Genomic DNA, 16,414 nt, shown 5'->3' with positions numbered 1-16,414 from the left:
CTGTTCATCACTCGCAGATGGGGTCCTAGCCCTCCCTCTGCCTCTCCCTCTGCCCCGCCCTCTGCCACGCCCACGGCCACGCACAGTCTGGCCCCGTCCTCCTCTCCTTGGCGAGATGACAGCGTCCTCAGTTGTCTCAGATACAGATGATTCAGTTGTGATGCTTTCAGACTCCATGTGCTCTTCTTCTCTTGTAGTTTGCTCCTGTTCCTCTTTGGTCTCTGATATTTCAGGCTGTGCAGACAAATTTGCTGCTTGACAAAGTATTTCTGCTTCGTCATCTGGATTAGGAATGATCTCTTTTTCCTCTGCTGTTTGCTCTGAAGATTCAACTTCCATGGGCTCTTTTTTTCCTCCTGCGTCCTTAGATGGCTCAGGCTCTGACTCAGGCTGGGATTTCCCTGACTCCATTGGTTCTTCATTTTGATCAGTATCTGAGGCTTTCAGCCCAGCATCTATACCTGGTTCTTGTGTCTTTGATGCACTCACATCTTCAGACAGCTGACTCTCCTGATTATCTATTTTTGGCAGATTGGCATGCACATCTTCTTCTTTCCTGCCATCACTATGTTCTGTAATCGTTGCTTCAGGTGGCTTTGCTTCTTCTATGTTGGATTGTTCCTGTAGTTTTGCTTCAGGTGTTTTGACAGTCTTGGCTCTCCTCCCTCTCCTTGTGGGACTGATGGTTTCTTCTTCCTGTTCTTGAGAAGATATTCCTGCTTCTTCTACTTTGGACACCTTTCCTCTCTGACTCCTTCTTCCTCTTCTTGCTGGAGCCCCCGAATCTTCAGACATCTCGGGTTTGGATTCAAGTTCAGGCTCTGCTGTCTCTGTTGGTTCTTCTTTTTCTCCACTACTTGAGGGTTCCTGATCGGTTGCCTCTGTGTCAGCAGCCTGATTGACACTTTGACCCAGATCCTGGGACAGTGACTGTGCTTCCTCCGTTTTTTGTGTGTCTGTTTCGGGGATATCTTTACATGTACTTCCTTCTGTTTCCTTAGTGCTGTCATCTTCCACTGCCGTTGCTTCAGCTGATTTTGGCTTACCCTCTTCATTGGGCTGTTCTTGCAGCTTTTCTTCGGGTAGACTGACAGACTTTCTTCTCCTCCCCCTTCTGGTAGGACTGATGGTTTCTTCCTGCTCTTGTGCAGATGACTCTGGTTCCTCAGATGTCGTAACGTCCGACTTCTGTGACACCTTCCCCCTTAGGCTCCTTCTTCCCCTCCTTGTTGAGCCCTCTGAGTCTTCAGTCGTCTCACTCTCGGATATTCGTGTTTGTCCTCGATTTCTCCTACTTGCTGGTAAGGAGGACTCTTCCTCTTGAGACTCTGAACTCCCAGGCTCTGCTGTTGGTTCTGTTGGAATGTCTTCTGGTTGGCTGGGAGCTTCAGACTTAAGTTGTTTCTCTTCTTCTTCTTCTTCCTTTGACTCATCAACAGGTTTGTCTGTATCAGTAGACTGCTCCTGTAAGGAGAAGCAGAGATCAGCAAGCTGTTTCCATCTTAAAAATGTTACTAAGACTAATAGTACAAAGGTAAAAGTTATGCAAGGTACATACCGCAGATACCCCACACTGATGCCAACACACAAGTCTACAAAAGGTTTCCAACATTTTAGAAATAAATGTATACAAACTTAAACACTATATACATGTCCTTCCGAACTCCATAAAATCTTAGCCTGGTCAATAGCATCGTGAACTCGCCGGCATTTCTACAGCACTGGGAGTGTTGCCTACCCCCCAGTTCATTGGGGCTTGCCGGCAGATTTTTATTATGGTTTGGGCAGCAGTAATTAGAAAGGCCAGCTGGAGGCATGCTGATAGAAAAAGACTTGTGCTTAGTTGAACCAAGAAAACATCCATGGTAGAAGTGGGGCCAGTAAAACAACTAATACTAGTTATACTTGCCAAAGGAGCATCTTCAGTTTCTTCTGCAGCTGCCGCTCTAGTCCTGCCTCTGCCGGCACCTCTCCCTCGACCTCTTCCTCTCCGACCACCCTGCAAAAACACAGTTACACATGTCACATGTGCGTTCATTCAGACCCTTGCAGTGCCTAGCCTCAAAGAGTTTCACAAGTTTCCTTGCTATTTTAGTAGTACTAGAAGGGGACATTTTACAGGAAGATGTTGCTAGTCCTTCCCCTTTAAGTTAACATAATCAAGGCATCTCCTATGCTGCTTGAACATGGAACCCCCATTTTACGTCCCTTCCGAAAGGTGGGTGCAGCCCCATCCGAGATGCCCTTCCCAGGATTGAACCGGTGTCTCCCAGTTAGCAACTAATTGGAACCAGGAGCTCAACTGTGAGGCTGCTACGAGCTCTGTAAAATTACTGTATAATGACATGTGCAGTTTTACTAATCTTGAAGAAGAACAAGGGTTAGAATTCTTGTTTACAAGTCAAAGTTGTGGGTTTGAAACGCTTTATATGTTTTCGAGGTTAACTTACAAAATATTCACATCAACTAAAATATATCAAGCTAAATCGTACAAGTACCAAGATCTAATCATACATTTTCTGCGTCAGGCGCTTCATGATCAGGTTTATGCCCCCCTCCCCACCCAGCTAGGTACCCACACGTAAATTTGTGCTTATACAATGTACAAAACCATTTTCAAACCTTAGCTCTGGTCATTTTTCTTCTGTTAACTGTGTAGGCTACACTGGGTCGATCCTTGGGTAAAATGACCTCATAAATTGTCCTCAAAAAGGCATGCCGACTTTGGCAAAATCCTCGAAAATCTTTGCGGCACGGCGCGGCAAAAATAGACTATTCTATTACGATTGCGGGGAAGAACAGCAATAATATTGAGAGTAACCAAATCATCGACAAATGAGTGAATACACTAAATAGTATTTCATGTATAAGATGTGATAGATCATATGTTTTAAAATCAGTTTTCTCGGTTGCTGTACATTTAAAACATTTTTATTGACATTCGTATTATTTCACCCGTAAAAAAGTGGTAGCTCCTACACTAAGTCGTCAACTTTGTCCCAGGGAACAAAGTCCATTCTGCATGCATGGACCTTTACCTTCAACTTTACCTTCTGCCTGTAGGACCTGTAGACCAGCTAGAACAAACTTGGCGTATTCGCAACAGGGAGAGGGCTACACATTTAGTGTAGAAAAGGTGCGTGATACTTAACGTTAAAGTTACTTGCTTATAATAGACTTGAATGATTCTGGTAAGAGTAGAGAAGAGTCTTTTAAGTCAGGTAGGATGCTTTACTCCAGTTTTAGACCGCTCCTTAAGGTTTCTTATTCCTTTGCAATGATATCACGTTGGACTATTAAAGTTAATAGTGCTGACAAAGTGAGAGTTATATTTTCTAAACGTTCCACCTGTTCATCAGCGTAACAAGAATTGTATGAGACCATTGATAGTTTGCGATAACCATGGTGTGTGTGAGCCAATACGAATGACAACCAAGAAGACTAGCAGGAGACGAGTACAGCATACTGCCCAATTTTGAGCCAGAGGTCAATGACCGTGAGGGCACTAGCTAATCTTACTCCCAGAGGCGTTGTTACCTCCATAAAAATAAAAAAAACGAGGTATACTTTGGGCTTCATTTGTTTTGTGTATGTGTGTGTTTCCACAGCAATATTAAAAAAAGGAACAGTTAGTAACGTTAGTAATGCCCCATTTTAAGCCAGAGGTCAATGACCTGGAGGGCACTAGCTAATCTTTAATAGAGCCTGAATCTTACTCCCAGAGGCGTTGTTACCTCCATGGAAAAAAAAACACGTATGGTTTTGGGCTACATTTGGTTTTGTGTATGTATGTGTTTCAACAGCAATATTTAAAAAAAAAAAGAATACGGCAAGATTATGATATTAGTACTAGTATGTGGGTAGGCTTTATAGTAGACACAAAGGTCAAGGTTGATTTTGGACCACCTGGTGGCATACCTTGGTAATGCAGCAGAACTTCTAGTTTTGCTGTTTTTTGTCCTGGACGTGCTGCTGCCTGCTGTGTCACAATGATTTTCTCCCTCAGAACCTTGTTCATTCTTACATTTTGTCCTTTATCATTGTCTTTCAAAGTTTCTCCTTTATCAAGTCGTTGATATCAAAATCATTCAGGAGAACTTGCTGATGGCCACTTCTAAAGTCTCCCTCCTCTTTTTGCAGAAAGAAAAGTTCTGCAGTGTAATTCCGTTCCAGACGAAATAATGGCCAGTGGTAAGTTCAGTGTGGAGGTGCGCGGGAAGGTGGCTATAGTAACCACCGACTGTGGAGAAAACCGTTTCAATATGGACTTCATTAACAAGTTCAACAAAGCTTTGGATGAAGTGGAAAGGTATGTTAAAGTTTGGCATTGTTTTCTTTATAGTCGGATTATTTTTTGTTTAGTTGTATTGCATACCTGGTAAGCCGCCTAATGGCATAACAGACCAGGTTTGTACTGAATAGTACAAGCTGCATATCCATACAAATTTATTTGATCTGTTCACACCGGGATGGATCCCAAATTTTTTTTGTGTGGTGTTTTTTTTGTGTGTTCTTTTTAAATACAGTCAAACCCGGCAACCACTGGCACGGGCAACTATCTCCAATCATAAGCCATATCAAAATAGTCCCGTCCATTATTACATAGTTAACCCCAACCTGTCCCGATCAACAACCTGTCCTCGGGAACCATTTTTCCTCACTCCCTTGGGTGGTTGCTGAATCCAGGTATTGACTGTATACGTGAGGTGTGGCTATCCTCCAACACGGGTCCTCCATTTAATCTCTTATCGGAGGGACATCCCTAGCCAAAGCTACTAGGTAGTTACTCATTTACACCTGCGTCTAGTGAGGAAATAAATAGGTGTTAACTGCCAACGGCACAGCATTGACACCTGCAAGGAATTCAAACTCCGTGAGTACTGTAAATGCAGAAATGTTCGTGGTGGTTTTATGTTCGCGGTTTTCGCGGCGACGTTTCACCGCAAACTCAAAATCACCGCGAACATTTTTGTCCAATACTGTAGCAGTACGTGACTATAGCGCTGCCGCAAACTTAAAACCACCGCAAACACTCCATTTTCGTCTTAGCCCAAAATAAAAACCACGCAAACTTAAATGCATTTACAGTACCTCCAGGCTGAGTCAACAAACCTATCCACAACGCCATCATGCCACCAGTTCTTGTTGAACTCATTGTGTCAATGTTTGCTCTGACAATGTCTGTTTCCCAGCTTATCATAACTAGAATTGTTTTTTTCCCGCAGTAACCCAGATGTGCAGGCCCTCATCACCACTGGCACTGGGAAGTACTTCAGTAATGGCATAGACGTGAACTGGATGGGACAGATGGCAAAGAACAACCAAATGCCTGAGTTGGTGAAATTCGGTCAGGAGCTAGTCCCACTGTGCAATAGGATGATGACATTCCCAGTTCCCACCATTGCTGCCATCAATGGTACGTTGTTGGTTTGGTTTAAAATGATCTCCATTAGTGATACATCATTATTCTTCCTGGAGTCCATTTTAAAATTATATACAGTAGTCATTATAGCAACAGAATTTCCGAAATATACAACAAATTATGCATTTCAATGAACAAAAAACAAACATAAGTTGAGCTCAAAGCCAGACAAATAACAAGTCAAAGTAAAATAAGATGTACAACAAACAACCATACAAACAAAATGTACATTTGAAATTAACTGAAAACTTGAAAAAGAAAACGTTAACTCAAATTCTGAGTGGGAGAGGTCAGAGGTCATATATATGTTGTTGGTTTTACCAAGGAGGTTAAGGGGTTTTACAGTCAAACTTGTTACAAGAAGTAAGATTAGCCTGCCAAACACCCCTTCTATTGTTTGTAATAGTGTATCCCAAGAGTAGTAAGAGTTAGATGACCTGCCCTGTCATTCCACCAGAGCCGGATGACACGCTCACTGCAGCTGTCTGTAGAGACTAACACAATCTCAGAATGCAAGTATAGCAGCCTATACAGTCTCTGTCTGATTCAGTTGACTACAACAAGTAGCAACAAAACCTTGTGATCATCTCTACATGAGGACCACCTGGCCTATGTGATCACTTTTTGGTGTTGGTGGCCCCTTACATGTAGATAATTTTCCCCATTGATCTGATGACACAAGAACCCTGTCTATACTGACCACCTGTCCACATAGACCAGACTTTATCTCTTCCCTGAGTGGTCTTCTTGGGCAGGTTTGACTATACAGTATTCTGTTATTAGAGATCATTAGATTCACACACATCGAGGTTTCAAAGCTTTTTTGTTTGTTTAAGACTTAGTGGATGCCCAAGTGCACCGAATTCACTTAAAACATTGAAATGGAAAACGAATATCATCATTAGTATTGTCATTATAGAAATCTGTCTCAGTCTATAAGTGTTCCATTCTGTATGTTTCCAGGACACTGTGTGGCACAAGGGGCCTTCTGGGCCCTGCACCATGACTACAGGGTCATGCGTACAAAGCGAGGCTGGTTTTCCTTGCCTGAGGTCCACCTCAATCTACCCTTAGGTGAACACAACATTAGACTGACCAGGTAAGGTTGCACTTTAATATCTGCAAGCATGTGTTATTTCAAGGCTATATTTGAGGATACAAAAAATGTGACAGCATTTAACGTAATGTTTATTGCATTCTCTGAGTCTCTACACTGAGTGCGTCAAGAAGGACATTAAAGAGTGCGGCCTCACCAACGTTGGACCCACTGGACAGAGCCGCTTGGAGATGCTGTGTGAAGACTGGCCGACTGTTGCCTACCCCTGCGTCAGGGAACCCCGCAGCAGTATAATCTAATACTGGATACTACTACTACTACTATGTAGAGCCTCACCCACGGCCTATGCAATATATCTTGGGGAGGCTCTGCTAAACCGGGCTGAGGTTTCTACTTTCGTGGGCGTGGTCTCTAACAAGCTGTCAGCCAATCAGAGAATCGGCTTTACCTAAAGAAAACAAGGTAACAGTTACTCAAGCAACTGGTAATTTTGTCCAGTTGCTTGAGTAACTGTTACCTTGTGCGTCTTATCTATCACCTGGATGTCTAACCTTCCTCGACTTAGAGAAAGCATTTAGGTGATTCTCTGATTGGCTGGTTAGAGGCCACATCCATAAAAAAAGCTCAGCCTCCCCAAGGTATAATTTGCAAGGAGAATGTCATCAACATGTAGATGTAGTTTCAATATTGTAAAAGCAGAAATGCTTCGTAACAAGCTGCACATGATAAGTCTTATACAACTGCTTCTTTGATACAGGATGAAGGTGAGTGGTGACGTGGCCCGGGACTCTATGGTGTTTGGGAAGTGGTACAGTCCAGAGGAGGGTCTCCAGGCAGGCCTTGTTGACCAGCTGGCTGAGCCGGAGGAACTGTTGGAGTCAGCAATTAAGTATGTGGTGTACCCTTGATGCCAGACTCTATAGCGGGGCCAGCAGAAGATTTGGCCCGATTAAGACAAGAAATATTCCTGGGTGTATGACAACAGTGTGCGATGAGGTTGTGTGTCCGCGGTGGTATAACGTCTTTCATTGCTGACCCTGTAAATTGGCCAGCAGTGTCATACGACAGGCAGTTTTGTTGCACATCTACGTATGCCCTAGAGGTGGTGTACAACTAATCTCCAAGCAGATCTATAGGTTGCGAAGACCGTATCAAACTGGCAGAAGAAGTGGATTGCTATACAAGTTCCTTCTTCCAGTTGGATACGGTCTTTGCAATCCAGTGGGCCTGCTTGGAGGCTAGTGTACAACGGGCCATAAAAATGTCGGTCGTATGACACCACTGACCAATTGACAGGCAGCAATGAACAGCGTTGTACGACCGCAGACGCACACCCTTGTCGTACTCCCAGCAATTTTCCTTGTGTGCATTGGGCCTTAGTTTGCCAGCCCAGGCTATGTACCCAGGCTATGTACCCAGGCTATGTACCCAGGCTATGTACCCAGGCTATGTACCCAGGCTATGTACCCAGGCTATGTACCCAGGCTATGTACCCAGGCTATGTACCCAGGCTATGTACCCAGGCTATGTACCCAGGCTATGTACCCAGGCTATGTACCCAGGCTATGTACCCAGGCTATGTACCCAGGCTATGTACCCAGGCTATGTACCCAGGCTATGTACCCAGGCTATGTACCCAGGCTATGTACCCAGGCTATGTACCCAGGCTATGTACCCAGGCTATGTACCCAGGCTATGTACCCAGGCTATGTACCCAGGCTATGTACCCAGGCTATGTACCCAGGCTATGTACCCAGGCTATGTACCCAGGCTATGTGTGGTAATGAAGCATCCCTTTTGTGTTAGAAGTAGTTCTTTCCTCCTATTTCGAAAATTTTTGAAACCTTATCAATGAAGCTGAAAATCAATTTGCTTTTCTTTAATTGCTATATATCTATATATATATATATCTATATATATATATATATAGAGAGAGAGAGAGAGAGAGAGAGATACAGATATATATATAGCCTTTGTTCAACATATGTGTCTTCCTTGCAGATTTGCCCACCAGTGTCTCGGAGCGCGAGGATTTGACCGGGGTGCACTGAAGGCTATGAAGGAAAACGTGTACAAAGATGTCCTGGATGTAGAAGCCGAAATGCCTAATATGACCAGATACACAAAGCTAGCCAAACTGTAGTCTCTACCAGACTAACCGCGCCGGCTATAGGGAGAACATTTACCAGGGGACCTTGGTAACATTTGCAGGCGCTAGGGTTGCAATATTTGACCCTATCTCCATAGCAGACTCCCTTCATACAATTGACTCTATTTTGGCTAATTTCAGCTATTTTCCCAGCGTCCCGCGGAGGCTGGTAGAGCCTAGCCAAACTGTGACAGCTTTGTGTTTTATATGGATATGACAATTTGAGATTGTTTGAAAGAGTAGATCAGTGTCGCTGTTTTACAAATAATTGCAGGTTACATTGTTCTACATTCTGTATCTTGTGGAAATCAAACTTTAACATGCTAAATTTATTATCAATCTGTTCCCTTCCACTGACTTGAAGTTCAGCAGCACTTATAAGGAACTGCACTCTTCATTTGTTGCCTATGTTATGCAGAATTAGTCTTGTCTGTAATTCATGCATATGTATTTTAGAAGTGATGATGAATATATAAAAAAAATCTATGTATACATATGAAACCAAAGATCGCTAGCAAATTTGTATTTGGACATGCCTATATTTGGGAAACATGTAGAAATTACAATGCCTATGGCATGGTGCTGCTATTAAATGTAGGACACGCAATATAAAAGTTGAATGAACTGACCATTATCCATTTAAATGTGCTGTTTTTCACCTTTCTGTATCTCCCTAGTTAAAAAGGTTTCCACGAGTGACTCCCTTAAATTGTATACGTAGAAGGCGGGTTAGAAGCTAGACTTTTGGAAGCCAAACTGTGAGCGCGATCGTTATTTCTGCAGAAAAACGATCTTACTACACATCACTTTTCACAAGTGAAATATCAAGATTCTTTTTCTAGACGCAGCTTTAGCTAAATTGATCTAGGAATTAAGACAATGGCAAAGGCAATAACAAAGTTAACTAAATAGGCATTGAATAACGTGGTTGGTGCGTCCCTCATGCACGGTCCCAGGGCCCGCTCTCGTACCCATAGTACTTCAAACCTTGCAGCGTCACTTCCAGAGCTGCTCCATTCCTGTCATCGTCATCCAGCAGCTTGGCGAAGCCTTTCACTACGTCGGGAATCCTTAAACAAAACATACGTCATTTGAAACATATCATTTGGACACAGTAAGGAGGTTTTCAGATGAAACCTCCTTGGACAGAGTTTGCTATTCGTCTGAGGGACATGACACAAGGCATCAATACAGAATGAACCTTTCTTTAGGCTCAAACAATCGGCCGTAGTTTACTAATATCATGTCAGTATGGAAAAGGCTCGGTACATTCTAGTCAGTATGCGGAAATATGAGTATTTGTATGTGTCTGTTTTAGCGTTAATGGTTTGGAATTTGAGGTGATGGCTCCCCCGGGTGCGCCCCTGGGCTGGTTTAAGTATCATATGATAACTTACTGAAGAAGACCTCCCCTTTCGACCATGTCATCCATTTCTCGGCGGTCCTCTGCGGACGCACTAAACTCGTCGAGCAATGAAGTGGCTGTGAACGACGGACACAGGGCGTTCACACGGACGCCGTCCTTGTCGAACTTGTAGTCCATCTACAGACGAAACAGTTGCGTCGTTTAGTCAGGCTGGGTAATATATTTTACGTTAACACAAACTTTCACTGTCAATGGCCTCCTCCCCATGCAGGCTTTGTGGCCTATCGCCGCCAAGAGACTGGTTTAAACGAGGAGAAGTGCCCATAGGAGCTCAGGATTCTTTGTCGCTACAAAAATTAGTCCTGAATTGAGATTCGTCCAGGACTGCTAAAAATTCATTTTCCCCTAAAACTTTCGAAGAGTGGAACCCGTTGCTAATAAATACATGTACAGTATGAACATCCTCACTAGATACTAGTAGCTTTAAACGCTTGCGGCTAGATGTCCAAAGGTTAGGTGTGACAGGTCGTTCAGTGTAATCTAACAAGCTGGTGCCGAGATAGCCTGCGCCGAAGGGCCGCGGGTTATGCTGGCTATGCAGAAACAGATATACATGTAGTAACGGATACATGTAACGTTACGGATACGTACCCCAAGGCCCCTTGTCAGGCCCACAACACCGGCCTTTGTGGCTGCGTACACGGATGCAGGGAAGGCGTAGATACCTGTGATTGAAAAAAAAGTCTTGCCTATCACAACGTACACTGGATAAACTCTCTCTAAAGGTAGTATCGATGTCCAATATTCAGTCTGCCACAGTGAACATTTGTGAACTACTGTTGGGGCAAGAGTGATAAATCTATATAGCTACTTATGCAAACCGTAATGGTATTCGGGACAAAGAAATACAGAAATATGACAAATATCATCTACTCTACAAGCAGAGGTTCGGCCCTGGCTGGGTTTTGACGTCTTTTTAGGTCTTTTTCTTTTTGTTGGCCAGCGTGCAAAAAAAAAAAAAACGGCCTGACAAAAACGCATAAAAGACGTCAAAAACCAGCTGGAGCTGAACCTCTGCTTGGAGAAAAAGGATCGTCATCATCAAGGAAGCTACAACTACCTGCCACAGATGCCATGTTGATGATGAGGCCGCCGTTGCCGCCATTTCGTTTCCCCATGTAGCGCAGTCCGAGATGGCAACCACGCACCACTGACACCTGGTGATGTTCAATTCAAGAACATGAGCACAGGTTAATGATGAAGCCCGCATCAGAAGTTGCCTCTTGCCCGATTTATATCCACCAGGTTCAACAGGTTGTATCATTTCACCCAGTAGGTAACGTTACCCATGTGAGTAATGAGGCTGTTGTAACGCACTCGAGGCACCTCTCCTCGAACACGGGACCCCCATTTTTCGTCTCTTCCGAAAGACGGCGCAGCTCCGACCAAGGATATCCTTCCCGGGATTTACACACACAAGTTTTCGAAGTCGACTCGGGGCTGTGCGTGAGGAGCTTTGAGCTGCTCAGGTGGAGGTTTCCTACTATAAAACAGTACTTGAATGGCTTAGGGTTCTCCTTGCACAGTAAGTCGACTCCAAGTCGCATGTGTAAACCCAGCCTCAGCCTCTGACACAGAGCCTCGCCCGGGGCCCGCCCATACGTGACCTTGGGGCCGGGGAGGCTCTGCTAAACCGGGTTAAAGTTTTCACCTTTTGTGGGCGTGGCCTCCAACTAGTTGTGAGCCATGGGCCAATCAGAGAATCGCCCAAATGTTTCCTTTAGGTGAAGCTGATGCTCTGAAGAACTGGCAGCTGGTTAAAGGAAAGCTACACAAAAAATTGAAAATCCTTCTATGCTATGCTTAATATATTCCAAAGTCAAATTCTTACTTCAAGTTGTTTCACATAAGTCCATCATAGTTCTGGAATTTTCCACAGTTTGCAACTTATGCCGTGCTGACGCCTTCTCACCTGATAATTGAATTATATGACGTCAGTGTTTCAAATTTTTCACCTGATGATTGAATTTTAGAACACTGACGTCATATAATTCAATCATCATGTGAAAAATTTGAAACACTGACGTCATATAATTCAATTATCAGGTGAGAAGGCGTCAGCACGGCATAAGTTGCAAACTGTGGAAAATCCCAGAACTATGACGGACTTATGTGAAACAACTTGAAGTAAGAATTTGACTTTGGAATATATCATATAGAAGGATTTTCATTTTTTGTGTAGCTTTCCTTTAAAGGTGAATTTAGGAGATCTTACAATGTAGCATCAATAATCTCTGCGGTATGCGCACTTTACATATCCAGGTGTTATTTTAAAGACATTCTCAATGAGATGGCCTTGATAGCGCGGTTTTTCTAAAATGCAACGTTAATGGTCTTAGGGTACCCAGCTGAACTATAAGACAGTTGATGTTATGATGCGACTTACCAGGTTGACGTTGATGCACTTTTCCCAGTCAAGTTCGTTCAGAATCCCAGCGTTGTTCACAACCAAGTCCAGCCCACCATAACGGTCCACCACTTGTTGGAACGCACCTAGCGGACGAGGGACAAATTACTTGTACTATGAAGACAGTACAGTGCAGGGATGCTATTGTACTGCTTAGCAATTTTGCATCTGAATTGTGAAAACCTTGATATTAAACGCTTACAAATAAATCATCTCCTCGACAGAGACGAGAGCAACATTTTTCTTTACATTTTGGTGACACTTGATTAATGACTAATCGTTGTTACCTGTCTATTCATTTATACAACTTTAACAAGAGTTCTACGACCTCATACCTTCGCCAAATGATTTTAACCTAAATATGACTAACGTATTAGGAGTGTTTCTCATCAATTATAAATCATACCAGTTGATCGTCTTCACCCAAATAACGTAAGTTGTCCAAAGTATGAGCTTAACAAAGAATGTTATGCTAACATTTATCAATTATGCTAATGAGGTCCTTATTAGCATAATTGATTCAATGGTGTCCACATTCACACAACTTCCAAATGCCACAAGTATGAAATTGCCGTCCGTCATTTACTAGTACGGAATTAAAGTAGTTTCTCATTAATTATGCAAATTAGGCCTACATTTGCATATTTTCTATCTATCAACATTCCTATCTTCCTCGGTTACAAATGTCACATATTTGAATAGTCATATCATGGAACACAGCGGGTTTTTAAAATTACCTCATTAATTATGCAAATAAGAATCTGATTTGCATAATCATCATCCAATCATACAAAGCATCACGTAAGCTATCTACATACCAAAAATCATGACCATCCATTAAGCCCACCTTGAGTTATAGTATTTTCTCATTAATTATGCAAATGAGGTCTTCATTTGCATAGTTGATATCTATTTATATTACATCCACCCTTCATCAAATACTTCTTCAGCAATACGTATCCATACTACATGTACACCATACAGTATGACGTATACTAATAAATCACCTCTTCCTTCCCTATATAACATGGTTAACTCACCTACCCTGAACACCGTCCTATCCCCATGCTGTGACACACGACTACTGATTGTTCTTCCGTAAGGCAGTGTAGAGTCCATTCCAAGTCACCGCGAGGGGAGTTATTGTCATAATTTAGAACTATTTTCAAGTTATTGTTATTATTTGTGTAAGAGATTTGATACTTTTGAAATATTTTGAATGTGATTTCAAGTTTCTAAATATTTCTTAAGTTTTCTAAAACTTTAGAAATATTCATGATGTAGAATATAATATTTACAATGGTTTCTAAATAATGGTAACAGCATTCTACCATTATTTACAATTTTTTACCATTTTCTACCATTATTTGTAACATCTCTATAAATAGGCCAGAGGGCTGGGAAGAAAGCAATTCACACATCCTTGCGAAGTTTAGGGAAGAATGCTTTCCACAAAGGACCCAACAGTGTCCTGCAGTGAAGTCTAAAGATGTACAAAGGCAGACAGAAGGGCCAGATTAGCACCTACTTTTATGGGGGCAATCACCATTCTACCATTGTTAACCATTTTCTACCATTTCTTGTTAATATTTCTAAAAGTTAAATAATCACATAGATGTTTAGAAATTATTACAAATAAAGAGGTTTTTGTGCAGTTACTTTCAAAATATTTCTTAATTATCTAATTAAATTCGAATAAATTCATATTTTTGTATTTGATCTTTTAGAAAAATTTAGAACTATTGTCAGTCAGATATTCTTTTATTAGAAATGTTTCAAAATGATTACAAATATTATCATAAAACCCTCGCGGTGACTCGGAATGGGCTCTATATCCAATTTTGGTCTGCTTCCACTCAATTCCACACCACTATCTGCTATGCTGCTACCTTGCTCATACCACTGCCTTGAGTGACAAGCCAATTTGTCTCAGCAACTATTAAGTTTCCTGCCTCCCACATGACAACTACCACCCCTACGACGGGGCCCTACCACTTATCCTTGACCCCTCGAAACAACACCGCCACACGTCCCAGCCATAACATATACTCAAGCATACAATATAACACATTTTTACACTTTTCTCGTTAATTATGCAAAGGACTTCGCCCAAAATCTAATCATCTTGAGATTTCCCACATACACATCAACACACCAAATGCGACAACAATCCATCCAGGCGTTCTCGACTTATTCTGTTCACTAACAGACACACAGACAAGCATCAAAACATAGACTTCTTGGCGAAGTCAATAATGATAACGTTAGTAGAGGCTTCAACTTGGTAGCAGCCTCACAGTTGAGCTTCTGTTTCCAATACGTTGCCTACGGTAACTTGGAGACCCCGGTTCAAGTCCCGGGGTCAATATAACTCGGCCGGGACTGCACCTTCTTTCGGAGTGGACGTAAAATGGCGGTTCCTTGTTCGAAAGGTGCCTCAAGCACGTTAAAGGGGAACTGATAGCACCTCCTCTCCGTAAAACTATATCCTGCTACTGAAACAGCTAGGAAACGTGCTACTTGGCACTACTGGCATGGGTCTGACGCGTCGACGGCGAACGAACTTCTAACGTATATACGTAAGGCATACCCTTGACTTAAAATGAAAATGAATAGTTTGTACCTTCCAGTTGATCTTTATCCGTCACATCGCACAGAATAAACGTGCACATGTCGGCCCCGTACTTCAGGGTGAAGGCCGCCGCCGTTTCTTGTCCAACCGACTCATTCGTATCCAAAAGCGCCACCTATAATTATATAAATTAAAAGTGAAGAGGCACACAATGGACATTTTCATTATCATCAAGCTTTGTAGATATCTCTACTCTACAAGCAGAGGTTGGCTGTGAAGATGTGTTTATTTATTTATTTGTTTGTTTGTATTGTATACCCGGTAAACTGCCTCATGGCGTAACACAAGTGGTTTGTACTGAAGAGTACAACCTGCATTTCTGGACAGATTCATTTGATCCACTCACCCAGGGAGATCCCTACTCTTTTCGACAAGTGTGGTGGGTTCTTTTACGTGCTCGAGGTGTGGCGCTCCTTATAAGCAGCGGGGGAATTTGTGCAAAGTGCGTTTCCCAAGGGCACAGCGTCAACGGGGCATGTCATGGGATTCGAAACCAGGACCTCTGGGTTCTGGGCCAGACACTCTGCCATGAGACCACGTACGCCGCCGCCGCCGTCAAGATTGTGACCTTCTTCTCATATGCCCTGTTTTCTGTCCGCCGGCCCAGTCAACAAAAAAATGGGGCATATGAAGTCACAATCTTCTCTATCAACCTCTGCTTGGAGAGTAAATATATCACGCCCTCCTAGTGTCGTACGTACGTTTCGGCCTGGTCACAATAGTCGCATGGTTGTCGTACAACCGCAAACTGAGTGCATTCTTGGGATAGTCGCGCATATGTCATACAGAAATCAGCTGTCTTTTTACGACAAAGGTTCTTGCTTTTGTCACAGCCAGCTTTAGAATCATACGCCATCAAAATCGTACGAAGACCTACCATGAATGTGACCAGGCCCCGGAAGTTCCCAAGTTCGCGTGTGCTTTCCGAATTACTAGTAAGTCGTAAGAGAAAAAGGGTACGACTTAATCAATACGACCAGGGTAATCTAAGGACAAACTCTTCAAGAGCAGGGTAATGTAAGGACAAACTCTTTACGACCAGTTAATCTAAGGTCAAACGTGGTACGATCGGGGATCGAGGCCATACTCTGACTGGGCGTGCGGTGAGACGACACTTCACAAAACTTTACGTTCAATATCTGCGTTGAATTTTTACCTTCGCTCCTCGCTCCAGGATGGCCTCGGCGCACCCCTTCCCCAGACCCCGGGCTGCGCCCGTCACTAGAGCGATCTTTCCTGTCAGCTGCATGGTTTTTTAGACTGCGAAACGTTTTGCCTGTCGTCCTCAGATTGCCGCCCGAACTTGCTCGACCAGTTCTTT

The 16,414-nt window shown here is 43.0% G+C and overlaps 3 protein-coding genes across 3 annotated transcripts in view; 1 reads left to right on the top strand and 2 right to left on the bottom strand.

Moving 5' to 3' along the window:
* Positions 1-3,017, bottom strand: part of LOC136438321 (pneumococcal serine-rich repeat protein-like) — a 16,065-nt gene extending 13,048 nt beyond the window's left edge. The window contains exons 1-3 of the mRNA XM_066433084.1: positions 2,980-3,017; positions 1,906-1,999; positions 1-1,491 (exon numbers count right to left, since the gene is read on the bottom strand). Coding sequence (XP_066289181.1) covers positions 1-1,491; positions 1,906-1,999; positions 2,980-3,017 — 1,623 coding nt within the window. The remainder of the gene's footprint in view (positions 1,492-1,905; positions 2,000-2,979) is intronic.
* LOC136438565 (uncharacterized) lies at positions 2,981-9,262 on the top strand. Its single transcript, XM_066433411.1, has 6 exons — positions 2,981-3,136; positions 4,141-4,309; positions 5,226-5,416; positions 6,386-6,521; positions 7,237-7,368; positions 8,481-9,262. The coding sequence occupies exons 2-6, from the start codon at positions 4,182-4,184 to the stop codon at positions 8,620-8,622; spliced, it is 729 nt and encodes a 242-aa protein (XP_066289508.1). The 5' UTR covers positions 2,981-3,136; positions 4,141-4,181; the 3' UTR covers positions 8,623-9,262.
* Positions 9,137-16,414, bottom strand: LOC136438564 (15-hydroxyprostaglandin dehydrogenase [NAD(+)]-like). Its single transcript, XM_066433410.1, has 7 exons — positions 16,250-16,414; positions 15,085-15,208; positions 12,441-12,547; positions 11,115-11,211; positions 10,646-10,719; positions 10,026-10,171; positions 9,137-9,698 (listed from the first exon to the last, which is right to left on the bottom strand). Exons 1-7 carry the CDS (start codon positions 16,340-16,342, stop codon positions 9,569-9,571), a joined length of 771 nt encoding a protein of 256 aa, XP_066289507.1. The 5' UTR covers positions 16,343-16,414; the 3' UTR covers positions 9,137-9,568.

This window comes from Branchiostoma lanceolatum, chromosome 7, assembly GCF_035083965.1.
Source record: "Branchiostoma lanceolatum isolate klBraLanc5 chromosome 7, klBraLanc5.hap2, whole genome shotgun sequence".
In the NCBI taxonomy this organism is placed as follows: domain Eukaryota; kingdom Metazoa; phylum Chordata; class Leptocardii; order Amphioxiformes; family Branchiostomatidae; genus Branchiostoma; species Branchiostoma lanceolatum.
Note: the sequence above shows the minus strand (reverse complement) of the source record. Positions and strands in the feature narration are given on the sequence as shown.

Excerpts from the sequence above, each read along its gene's own strand:
- LOC136438564 (XM_066433410.1), bottom strand. The coding sequence starts at position 16,342 with ATGCAGCTGACAGGAAAGATCGCTCTAGTGACGGGCGCAGCCCGGGGT. Across the intron at positions 12,548-15,084 it reads GGATAAAGATCAACTGGAAG|GTGCGTTCCAACAAGTGGTG; the intron begins GTACAAACTATT and ends CTCGTCCGCTAG. Across the intron at positions 9,699-10,025 it reads GAAAGGGGAGGTCTTCTTCA|GATTCCCGACGTAGTGAAAG; the intron begins GTAAGTTATCAT and ends GTTTTGTTTAAG.
- LOC136438565 (XM_066433411.1), top strand. The coding sequence starts at position 4,182 with ATGGCCAGTGGTAAGTTCAGTGTGGAGGTGCGCGGGAAGGTGGCTATA. Across the intron at positions 5,417-6,385 it reads CACCATTGCTGCCATCAATG|GACACTGTGTGGCACAAGGG; the intron begins GTACGTTGTTGG and ends GTATGTTTCCAG. Across the intron at positions 7,369-8,480 it reads CTGTTGGAGTCAGCAATTAA|ATTTGCCCACCAGTGTCTCG; the intron begins GTATGTGGTGTA and ends TCTTCCTTGCAG.